The sequence below is a fragment of the Sparus aurata genome, chromosome 4 (genome assembly GCF_900880675.1).
Source record: "Sparus aurata chromosome 4, fSpaAur1.1, whole genome shotgun sequence".
NCBI classification, from domain to species: Eukaryota; Metazoa; Chordata; class Actinopteri; order Spariformes; family Sparidae; genus Sparus; species Sparus aurata.
Window position 1 is genome coordinate 25,803,657 of NC_044190.1, and position 12,544 is coordinate 25,816,200.

General features: G+C 40.0%; 1 protein-coding gene across 1 annotated transcript; it reads left to right on the plus strand.

The window, feature by feature from the left end:
- Positions 1-372: 372 nt before the first annotated feature.
- hnf4b (hepatic nuclear factor 4, beta) lies at positions 373-11,103 on the plus strand. Its single transcript, XM_030413599.1, has 10 exons — positions 373-764; positions 3,432-3,603; positions 5,048-5,142; positions 6,735-6,841; positions 7,427-7,582; positions 7,708-7,795; positions 8,030-8,182; positions 9,474-9,719; positions 9,821-9,889; positions 10,014-11,103. The coding sequence occupies exons 1-10, from the start codon at positions 659-661 to the stop codon at positions 10,055-10,057; spliced, it is 1,236 nt and encodes a 411-aa protein (XP_030269459.1). The 5' UTR covers positions 373-658; the 3' UTR covers positions 10,058-11,103.
- Positions 11,104-12,544: the final 1,441 nt, after the last annotated feature.

Genomic DNA, 12,544 nt, shown 5'->3' on the forward strand with positions numbered 1-12,544 from the left:
AGGCATGGTGTTGTACAATATCACTTACTCAAAACTAAAAGCAAAGGTTACTGAGGCACCGTCCGTCCTCTTATCAAAAGTCTCTCCCTCTCTGTTTATTTGGGCTGCATCACTCCTCTGTGACCATATTGATTGTACATTTTTTTTTGCTAAAATGTGATAAAAGACATCCCAGCATGCAGCCTTTGGACTTGTCTTTGACTTTATTGACTTTTTTTGATGACATTTATCTTCCTCATAAAATGAACCAGCCATGAATACATTCGGTCATGTAAGTCACATGCCTTTCCCACAGGTCTTATCTGTCATGGTCCTCACAGTGAGTTTTTTTTTTTTTTTTTTTTATCTGACTCTGACCTCTCCCCTTTATATGCTTTACCGATAAGAACCAAGCAAACAGACAGTGGGCCAAATTTTAGCAGTTGTCACCCGAGTGGACCATCAAGGAGAAGCTTTTTTTTAACTCAACACAAAAGTGACATGTTGAAGAAACTCAACACTTAGTAAGTAGATCAAGAAGACCAAAACAAAAGCTGACAAAGAACAGCGAAGAAGTAAAGGTTCTGTGTACTCACCTGTGACGAAGAGAGGCTGAGCTGAGTGCTTCACCTGGAGGTGGAGTTTTACTTATCAACCAAACTCAGAACTCATCAGAACCATGAAACTTCCCGGAACTATTATTAAATTGGAGTACACTCATGGCAGCACAGACACGGAACACTTAGACAGCATGATGGTGATACCACTGCAAACCAATACAACAGGTATGATGATTAACAAATGTACCTAAATCCTAAATAAGTTTAATGGGCAGTAATGTTTAAGTTATGGTCATGGTCATCACTCCAGACCTGGGCCTCCTGCACAGTTCAGTGTTTCTGTCAGTTTGTCAGGGTTTTCATTGGTTTCATCGGTTTGTGATCAGAAAGCCTGACTGGATACAAAACTGCAGATGAAAGTTTTGGATATTTCATTCAAATTGTACTTACTCATTTATGATTTTAAATGTAACTGAATAGAGAACATGGTGTTATGCATACTTCAGTACGAGTAAATTACGGACTTGAAAAAATATCAAAAAGTACACAAACCCCCCAAAAAAAGACCAATAAACCATGTGCAAAATACACCAGATCTGGGCTGCAACCAATGACACAACCATTACTGATAGAAATCAATCCATGCAACTCAGAAACTAATGTTCAAGGATGAGGTAACATTCTAAAGTTATAGCAACAGGGGAGCAAAAGAACCACATTGTTAGACTGAATAAAATACTGCTTTTCTCACTGTTGGAAACATTTAAAATAATGTCAGTACACAAGTTAAGAAAATATACGATAAGGGTCTACTATTTTTTTTAACTGAAGAAATGTTACATATCATAAATGACATAAAATAGAGAAATCATTTCAATGGCAATCAGGAAACAGATAATGTTTTGCATTTGTGTTTGAAAAACGATTCACACGATAAATCACTGATTTATTCTCATCCCTTCGACTAATCGTTTCAGCATTCCACATAAGTTTACATTCTGATCTAATTTCATTCATAATCTTATCCTCTGTCATCATTATGATTAGGACTCTGCTCAGTTGAATCTGGCCTTTTCCCTGCCACTTTAAATGGAGAAGCTTTACCAACAGGCCGCTCCTCAAATCCAGATAACTGCGAGGCAAATGTATTCTAATCTCTTAATTCAATCTAACTGATCTTTGACCACAGAAAGCATTTTCCTTGTTAAATTGTAATCCCTAGCTGCTTCATCTCCCTAAACTAAATATGCAATTTACATACATTATAGCCTGCGGTCTGCACAGTGCGAGGAGCATCAGTGCAGGAGCACACTGCGCCACGAACGTGCAGTTGTCAGTGCTTTTAAGAGAGGCAGTCCTGCAGCAATCAAACACTGGCAGGATGCAATTTGGAGCAACATGGATGGAGACTGAATTTAAACAGAGCGTCCATGTAAAATTAGCCAGAGGAGAGTAGTGGACTTTGGCTCGCCACTGACCTCTAACTGCTTTAATTAAATGGGGAGTTTCCTCTTCCTCTTGAGTAATAACTAGCAGTGCTCCTCCGAGGCCTGTGGCACTGGCAGTCAAATAGAGCTGTGATATCTCTACCTATAACCCTGCTTTTATTATCAGCACTGCTCTTGTCAAACCTATGAAACAGTGCCTAGGTGATTCCTAAGGGGCCGTAAGTTCACATTGAACACCTTGCTGCGGAGTTCTGTCCACGTACAAGGTTATGTCTGTTCACAGAGGTAGAATAAGATTCATTATGGGCCTTCGTTGATGAAAAGGATCGTGAATGATCGTCTCTCTCAAGGTGCCCGTCTGCTCGTAACAAAGCTATGCGATTTGTCTCAGATACTTGTGGGGCTTATTAGTTTAGACTCAGAGATGTTTACTTATTCATTAGCAAGCAAATGAAAGGACATAGAGAATACTCTAAGATGCAAATGTCTATCACTTGTCTCCTATTCATACTTTCCCCCACGTATTTTCACTGTGTATTGTAATTCTGTATATCCTGATCTGATTCTCTGGACAATGTCCGGACATCATATGTGAAAGTAAATTCACAAGCTGAACCATTTGGAGTGCAGGCGTGGTTTGGGGTTCATTGGAAAGGTTATAAGCTGATTTTTTCCCCAAGCTGCAAGAAGCTCTGTAAGTGCTTGCATTAATGGAATTCTTTCACCTATATTTTGTAATAGCTTGAAAAATAGCCTAGTCAAAGAGCAAAATGCATGAAACTACATAGGCTTACATAATTTCCAAGTTTTACAGGATGCATGAATCATTGGAAGGCGGGTGTTTAAATGGTTGAGAAAGAGGAGAAAGAAGACAGAGTGGGTCAGTTATCTACATGATCACCCATTCGCTGTTTTAGGCTCTAGGGCAGGCATATAAGCTCATATCTGCCACCCCATGATCTGGTGTAGAGGGATAATGGAGTATTTCTACAGATAAAACTAATTTTGCAAATTGTCACCATTTAATCATGGAATACTGTGTTTTAGAATAAATACGTTATTGAAATAGATCTACTGGACATTTGGGAAATAGGGAAGACAGCGTTTGTTGGCATTTGATGCACTACTAAAACACCCAGATGCTTTATTGGTGAGTTGACAAAACTTTGTACATCCTAGTGTGTTAGGTTATTTGTTGATTGTACTCTGCTGGCTTGGTTTTATCTTAGAATTAATTCGCATTAATAGGTTCATGAGAATGTAAGCTTTCTAACGATGTATGGCATAACTTTAAAATTAAATTGAGCCATTAATATGTTGCAAACTAGTCGGGCGTAGAACTTAAAAGGATATTACCACTATTTCTGTGTGTGTGTGTGTGTGTGTGTGTGTGTGTGTGTGTGTGTGTGTTGTGTGTGTGCGTTGATTATCTCATTATTGACAGGCTCGCTAGTGTCAGCACCCACATCATTGAGGTCACAGCCTGATGGATGTAGGCTTCAGTGCTCCATATGTGCAGACAGAGCCACAGGTAAACATTACGGTGCGTCCAGCTGTGACGGCTGCAAGGGCTTCTTCAGGAGGAGCATTCGCAACAGCCACACTTACAACTGTAGGTGAGTAGATTCTCCTCACTACAACAGATCAATATTAAACAGCATTGTATTTGATATACATGTTAATATCCAACAAACTCTCTGTAGGAGGCAATGCACAACAGGAGCAATAACAATGAGGTTAAGTTAAAAAAAGAAAGGTCTTTATTCAAGTTGAAGTTAGACATTATGGCGTTCGAGTTATCACACATTGTACAGAAGGGTAAAAGCTATCATAGAAGAAACCTCCCCCAGCAACAGACCAGTCCAGGCATGGAGGCAATAACGTGTTTATAATGACAGAGGCTATGGTGAAATATAGGTGTAGGGTCTTCCTTTCGGTTATGAGCAGTTGATTGAGCAACACTTTGCAACAGTCATGCTTAAGCTTGCCTCATACAGTGTGTCTACCTCAGAGCTCCACTGATTTAACATAGTGGAAGTCTGTTCACAGGTCTATGGTGTTGCATATGAAAACAACAGTTGCTCAAATGATGTCACTTGAGTCGCAACAACTGGGTGTGAAGACCTCAAGTGTGAAAACTGAAATAAAATCCATCTGGGGGTGTGAAGTTAGAAAGAAGTCATCACACCTGACCTCTGCAGCCCGCTCGTCATCTATGCTTGAGGCTAGCATGTCAAGGCTACATGAACCATTACTAGCATAACACACTTGAAACTTTAATTGAACTGTTGGCATTTGTATTATGGGTAATGTGCACCAGGTTTTGGGATGGAAGGAAGAAGAATGCATTGGATATTTTAAAAAGATTATGCTTGGTTCTGCTGCTTTATGGGCTGAAACTATTAATTTATTCAAAATGAATAAAGAAATACATGAATGGCTGAATAGATAGGTAAATATGTCATTAAATGCAATAAAAATGACACTAAAAAATGGAGATACCAATTCATAACTTTTTAATTTGTATTTATTTACCTTTGAATTTATTCACCAATTATTTAATTTGTTTTAACACTTTATTTCTTAATATATCCCTTTGTAATTTATGAATGTATTTATGTAGGTATTATCTTGCAAAATGAAAAAAAAACCATGCCAAAATAAATATAAAAATAAATAAATGAATAAATAATCAACTTAAATATGGATTCATAAATAAATACAATTGGAAACTGATCAATACAAATGTAAACAAATACAGAAGCAAATAAAAATATATCAACTTATGTCACATTCTATACATTAATTTCTGCCTTTATTTACTTGAAGTTATTTATTTGGTGTATTGAATAATATACAATTTATTCAATTGTTTTCAATTTGGTCAGTTTCAGTCCTCCACACTGCATCCAATTTGACTCAGGCAATGCTATAGTGCAATACATAATCAGTTCAAGACTCTTTCAGCATAGTCTCACAGCTGTATTAAAAGTGTGTATGTATTTATGTAGCCTATGTGTGGATGAGAATCTGTGTGTAAGTCCTGCACGCCTTTTTCAGGTTCAGCAGACAATGTGTTGTGGACAGAGACAAAAGGAACCAGTGTCGTTACTGCAGACTACAAAAGTGCTTCGAGGCTGGAATGAGAAAAGAAGGTCAGATGTAATGTTCCTATAGATTCAAGTAATCAGTTTAACACAGCGCACTGTAAATAACACACAAGAACCTGCATGCAGAGTTGAGATACTGTATTTTCAAAACTTTTAATTTTTGCAGTTAGCAGTTTTGCATTGTTGTATGTTGTCATGTTGTATTTCTGGGGAAAAAACAAGGGAGCAGTGAGTGAGGAGTGCAATCGTGTTTATGTTTATATGCAATCTGTACACATTTAGCCTTATCTTTCACTGATAAGCAGGGAGAAGAGATGTGGAGAGGGATGAGATCGGGGGAGCCATGAATGGTCTCCACACATAAATAATTAACATGGCTGAGCATAGGCAAATATTTGCTGTGCAGTTTTCTGCAACGATATTGCTCACAACCCCCTGAAGTGAAGGCCAGGGCCACTAATTTAAATGTTTATGTCACTAATTTGCCCGGTTTGTGTAAAATGCTGTAAAAGAAGAAAAAAAAAAAATAACATGGAGAGACACCTAAGTAAAAACAAGATTCATTTGAGACATTTCCTCTATGCACACCCACTGATGTTCCACAGAAGATCCATTTTGGACATTGTCATGCAGGTCCATGTCAGCGAAGCACAGAGGGAGCTCCCCGCACCTTCTCCTCCTCTAGTTTGATTAATATGCTCCTGATTGGTTGCTGAGAGGACAGCTCTGATGACTGATTACTCTGACACCCGCTCCTGTTGTCTGACTTTGTAGAGCCATATTGGAATCAGTCTGAGGCCGTCCAGATTGCTCTGTTTCTAATGACTCTCACAGAGGGGTCATCAACATGCGATGACATCTCCTCTGCTAAACATAATCCACCATCAAGCATCCAGGCATCCACGCCCCCTTTTCCTTGTTGTCAGCAGCAAATATAAAAAGCCAGTGTCAACATTAGAATTTCAAATTAAGATGGGTCCACACAATACGAGTGAAACTTTATCTTCCACTGTTTCAGTTCACTTCATACATTAAAGGGTCTTTCAGAAAGGGTTTTTATCCATATTTGTGTCCTTATCTCTGTGATCGCTTCTGCTTTTTTTCTCAGCGGGGAGAAACTTTAAGTAGATAAGTCATACGAGGGAGGAAAGGGAGAATAAGGTTACAGATTCTTTCCATGAGAGTGATTCATACAATTTCTGGTCTCTACTTTTTACTCTTTAGTCGACGTAATCGTATGACCAAAATGTAAATTAAAATGTTTTCTTTATTGTTTTAACATTTCAAGACAGTATCCAAGTGCACCTTTCTACCTTAATTACATCTAACCATGTAAACTCTAACATTATTGCTTTTTATCCTGAAACAAATACACTTGAATCATCAATAGAAGCAGACTTCAGGAGACTCTTGAAAGAAATAAGATATTTTTGTCACATTTCTGCAACATGTGCAAGAAAAGGCAACGTTTGGCATGGCTTACATTTGCGTGAACTGCAACTTTAGTGTCACAGAGGATAAAGGGACCTTGTATAGTAGGTCCGTCTGTTTGCAGCCTGACTGAGCGGAGAGCAGAGGTTTGGTGTGGAGAAGCCAAGAAACTTCTCTGATGGCTCTTTCTTCTCTTTAATCTCCAGCTGTGCAGAATGAGAGAGACTGCATCAGCAGCCACAGAGCCAAGGGACAGACAGTGGGCACTCTATCCATCAGTGTGCTACTGCGAGCAGAGGCCAGTGTGCAACAGGTATCATGCCGCTGCTTAACATCTCATACAAAGTTCTGTGACAGAAAAGGATCCCTTTCCTACTTCTGGAAATCATGTAGATGGAGGCCAGCGACAGAGAAGATATAAGTTTACATTTTAGACAGGCAGGCATTAAATCCTTGGGCTGGATTCAGTTACTCCTCAGAAATGACAAAATTGCCGAGGGACCCCGTCTAATCATAGCCCATTTAATTGCACCGCTAGGTCTGGGATTGTGCGCCGATGTTCAATTACCTTCAAGATGTTGCATAATAACAACCAGATATATGCGTTTGTATGTGAAAAGGAACAAGATGACTGGCAAATGAGCTACTTCAGGCGTATGTTCCTTTTTATTATTTCAAAATGGTCATCATTGTGGTCTCCATCCAGCATGATTTATCCATGAGCATGCATCGTCTTGATCGAACCCTCACAGCTATCCGAGTGCCAAAGCACCTCATACACCTAACAACATCATCACCTCCCTAGTACACAATCACACACCTTATCTAGAGGTTCATTCCCACTTTGCGGTATCACCTGAGACCACTGTGAACTCACATTATGCTTTGCCGCTCTCAGTCGCCAGCTCTGGTCTCACCTAGGAGTCATGACATCAACACCAAGAAGACAGCCAGCATGGGAGTCATGTTCGAGTCCATGAAGCAGCAACTCCTCCTGCTGGTGGAGTGGGCGAAGCACATCCCAGAGTTTTGTAGCCTCCCGGTAGAAGACAGGGTATGAAGGGGCTCATGTTGTACTTTGCTTCATACTGCATTTGTCTCTCCAGATTGATGTTTTGGTTGATCCACTTGCAAGTTTCAGCTGCATGGGATATGAAGCCTGTGTATGTCTGATTGCAGATAACCCTGTTACAAACCCACTCTGCAGAACATCTTATCCTGGGGGCAGCCAGACGCTCTCTACCCTATCAGAATCTAATCCTTCTAGGTAGGACAGATAAAACCTTCCACTGATTGTGCTTTCATGTTTCATCACTCAGCTATGTGCAGCAGGCCTGTCATGATAACTACCATTTTTTATTGAAACACTGTCCCAGAAATAATTGCGATAAACAATATTATTGAAATCTTTTGAACATTTTATCCAACCGTTGTACTCGTGTAATCTTCAAGCTGAAGCATCTTGCACGCAAATGGATTTGTTTATGTTTTTCTTGAGCAGGTAACGACTCTGTGATCCCCCTGAGAGGTGCAGACATCGAGGTTTCCAGACTGGCGTTCAGAATCCAAGAGGAGCTAGTCAAACCTCTCAGAGAGCTGGACATCACAGACACAGAGTTCGCTTGCCTCAGAACCGTCGTCTTCTTCTCCCCAGGTCGGTCCACGAGAGGGGCACTGTGGGTTGTAATTTCTCTCCCTCTGCCACTTGACCTCATCCGTTGCACCAGACAAAAAATAACTCTCTTTGATGTTCTCGGTTGGATCCGTTTATTTTCAGGGCCCTCTGCATCTGTAGTTTAGTCTGAGTGGTCTGGCTTTTAGTGTGGAGTTTCTCTCATAATATCAGGATGTGGTGAAAGTCTTTGGCAGTCAGCAGTCGGGGCCGCCCGCTGAGCTTTATGGCCCATTTACCTGAAGCAGGAGCAGCAGAGGCAGGGCTGACTTCTGATTCAACTCTCCCCAAAAGCCCAGAAAATATCGTCACCATAACCTGGATTCAGGATTAACAATAATAATCTTTTCAATCATCCCCTGAAAAAGTTATTTGTTTTCACTACAATCGTGCTGTAAACAACACAACTGTATTATTTTATATTTTGCCTATCATTACGGATCGGAATACTTTAGATTTAGATTATCGGGTGTTGATAGACTGTAAATTGTGACATGTTACCGGATAGATGTTATGGTGAAGGCAAATCCTGTTTTAGTTATCATGTTTATCATGTATTTTATCAGCAATCATGAAAGTACTGATAATTAGTATATCCCTACCAATTATATGATGCTGTTCTGTGACTCCTTCATATACTAAGACAGTCTTTAAATAATCAAATCTGTCAGACGCCTGGTGCAACATACCAGACAACTTTATCTATATAATCATTTACGACCTGTAGAGAGATGGTGACCTGAACAGGGAGACAGGAAAGCTCCGCTCAGATTTTTAAAACTAGTGATGAGGCTTATCCTTAATGATAATGAGAAAATATGAGAATGATATTCAATATTTCGGAGAATGTCCTTAATGTGCTCTTATTTTGGGTTGATTTCTCCTTTCTATTCATCACTGAGTCCTTGAAATAAACTAAATATTGATTATGTTCAGTCAGTTTTAGATGGGGCTATAAGGACAGAAGCAGTGGTTGGTTAAAAGGAATGCTGGCGTGTTGCAGGGAACCTCAATTTTTAAAAAGTCTTACGAAAGAACAATCCTGCCTTGACCGTGCATTTGATTTTGGCACACCTTCTGTAAGAGCAAAACAAAGATTGATACTTCTGCATTGTCCTTACTCCAAGTATCAATGGATATTTATCTCCAGAGCTACAGTAGATCTCCAATTTTGGAGGTAAAACTATACCATAATGTTAAATGTTAATCTCTCTCTGATTAAACAGAGTACCCTCTCCTCTTCAGTATATGTCCTCTTACCTTTGCCTCACAGAGTGTCCAGGTTTGAAGAGTCCTCAGGTGGTTCGACATCTGCGTTTCCAGGCCCAGCTGCTGCTCGAAGAAGCAACCTGTGAGCGGCGGGGAAGGTTCGGGGAGCTCCTGCTGATCCTGCCTGCCCTGCAGAGTGTGGCCTGGCAGATGGTGGAGACTCTTCACTTTGCACAGCTGCTGGGTGAGGCCCAAATGGACAGGCTGCTGCAGGAGATGCTGCTCGGGGAGGGAGCGAAAACAGCACAGGGTAGGAGACACTGCTACAGTATCACATAGTAATATAGTATGTATATTAAATTCTAAACTGTATTGAGTATATACGAGACGTAATGATGTTTTCTGCTCCAGGTTCTCCTCCTTCTTCAGGCGATGACCCGACTCGAGACCAGCAAACCTCCGTCATCTCTCACAGTTTATGTGAGCACACACAAATCACCCAGTCGCAACAGTTTAAAACTTGCATGAGATTGAAATTTGTTGATTGACGGTGAGCCCTCATGTGCTAAATGCCTTTGCTGATGTCTGTCTGTCTGTCTCACAGCTCCTTCAAGCAGCTCGCCTGCTGCCCCCACAGACTGGCACTGAGGTGTACAGACAGGGCGATGATGCCAATGTGCCCACAGCAGACCAGAGGCACCTGTCCATACCGAGAAACACCTCAGGATGTAACAACAAGAGCGGGGAGAGGGGGGTGTTATGAGCGTCAGACAGGACACAAACAGACACACACACACAAACATCTGCATACATACTGTACACACATATACAAGTAAAGTTGGAAAAAAACTTTTGTAATAAGTATTGTGCATTTGTCTGAGATGTGACAAAAATAACAACAACACGTGACACAATGAATTGAGGCACAGTGACAGATACCAAGTTGAAGGCACATCTGGAACGTGCAAAAAAAAAACTGCTGACATGCAGTCAGTTTAACATTGTATTGAACTATAGCAGAGCTGCAATGATTAGTCGATCAATCACTACCTTTGTTCGACAAAATAATGAATGGCCAATATTTTGCTTATCAATTCATTGTTTCACAATTAATTCAAGGAGATATTTCAAACATTTGATGGTTCCAGATTCCAAAATGTTAGGACCTGCTGGTAGTCCTTGTCACTTCAGATAGTAAATAAAGTCTTGAAGAGTCTTGGACTTTGGGACTGTTGGTTGGACAAAAGAAACATTTTTAAATCACTTTGGTCTCTTGAGAAATTTGTCACCTTTTGTTTTTTTTTGCCTTTTCATAGACTAAAGAATTAATGTATTAACTGTGAAAATAACTGCCATATTCCAGCCCTAAACCATACCTACAGTAAGTAAGTAAGGATATTTATATAGCTCGTTTCAAGAGCAGAGACAGTATATTGCACATTTGAGAGACAATAATGCAAAACATACTGTATATGTAGACACAAAACATGGAAATGCACAGAAATAGAAAAATACAAATAGGCAAGCATGAACAAATCAGCTGATTTTCAAAGGTGAGGGGTGTGTTTGACTCAGATGTTGAGCTGAAAGGTGCTGTGACGGTCAGCAGAGGGCGCACAACGCCTGCTCAGAAACCCATCGGTTGGCTCCTGAGAGGCAAGTTTTTCGTTGTAAATAAAAATCTATCACTCGTGTTTTTGTGGTCAAATATTGGTCATGTTAACCTGAATGGAGAAAATGCTCTGCTCAATATAGTGAGGATTTAAATTGAATATAAATGTCACAGCCATTTTGATATAACGAAAACCAAGTGGCATCAGTCAGAAGTAAACAGGAGCTGTCCATCTTATTAGAGAAACCTTGATATAAAGAGCATCGGTTGTTTATAGAGAGTTCACCCTGATGACTGGGACGTTGTTGAGCATCTAGACACAGACGTGATGAGGGACAAAGGGGCAGGACTCAATATACCTGATGATGTTCCTCGTAAGGAAATCCTTTCTCATTCTAATTAGTTTTGTTTTCACATGTTTGTGACTGAATTGCTACACAAACAGAGAAAGGGATCCATCTTTTAATCTCCCCTGAAGCTGATGGCAACCACCACCACAACAGTGGGAATAATCTAAACAACATATTGGTTGATATTTCCACTGTTCTGAAGATTGATCATTCGTGCTTTCTTAAAAAATACTCACGCATCGCAGAAAGGAACTAAATAGTGACGTGTTCTCTTTCCACTTGAGACAGTATCAGGTCTGTGAAATGAAGCCTGGACCCAAACAGAGGACGGATCTGTGATGTGTAAAGAAGTTATGTAACATTATATAATCCCATAAAGCTCAGTGGCTCCATGTAACAAGAGTTCAAGAGTATACATTTCACTGACCGACATATACAGCGTGTTCTTTTCTTGCGCTCTTGTCAGCTGCATACAGCGCGTTACCTCAGATAGACGACGAGCCAGATTCCTCTCAGCTGCTGTGGCAATGGGACATTTTTAAAGGAACATATTTAAAGGAAGCCCCATTTATCACAAGGAAAAAAGAAAGAACTCAGATGTATTTTCAGCTTTTACATGAATAGTTTGAATATTTTACCCCTGTATTTGTTTGGCTTTATCTGGGTGCTCTCTGGTTTATTTCTACAACCCAAGGGCATGCACTTTATGTGAACTTGAAGCGTGTGTGATGACATTATTATCATTTCTCCTTGGAGAGTCAAAGAACTCAGTCAAAGGTAGGGCTGTCACATTTATTTGCTCCTGATCCTTTTAATTTTGAGTGTCTGCTGCTGATTAGCCTATATTTTCTGTATAGTGTATATTTAAAGTTCACAAATTAAACCTGTCTCAAGAGGACTTATTTGCCCAGTCGCCAGAATAAAATGTTGTAAATGTGTACATTTAACATGAATCATATCAAAAGATCTCTGAAATAGGTGTCATATAATGTTCAGATTACATGCACATGAAATATATGAGGTGTTGTGACAGCTGTGGCATTTGTTGTCGCAAAAAAAAAAAAAAAAAACAGGATAGTTTTATTGTAACCTAGAACCAAGTTTATTTGACGACATGTCCGCACAATGTCCAGTCATGTTTGTGGCGACAGAACCGGGTAAACCAAACTATGA

Excerpts from the sequence above, each read along its gene's own strand:
- hnf4b (XM_030413599.1), top strand. The coding sequence starts at position 659 with ATGAAACTTCCCGGAACTATTATTAAATTGGAGTACACTCATGGCAGC. Across the intron at positions 7,796-8,029 it reads TCAGAATCTAATCCTTCTAG|GTAACGACTCTGTGATCCCC; the intron begins GTAGGACAGATA and ends TTTCTTGAGCAG. Across the intron at positions 9,890-10,013 it reads CGTCATCTCTCACAGTTTAT|CTCCTTCAAGCAGCTCGCCT; the intron begins GTGAGCACACAC and ends TCTGTCTCACAG.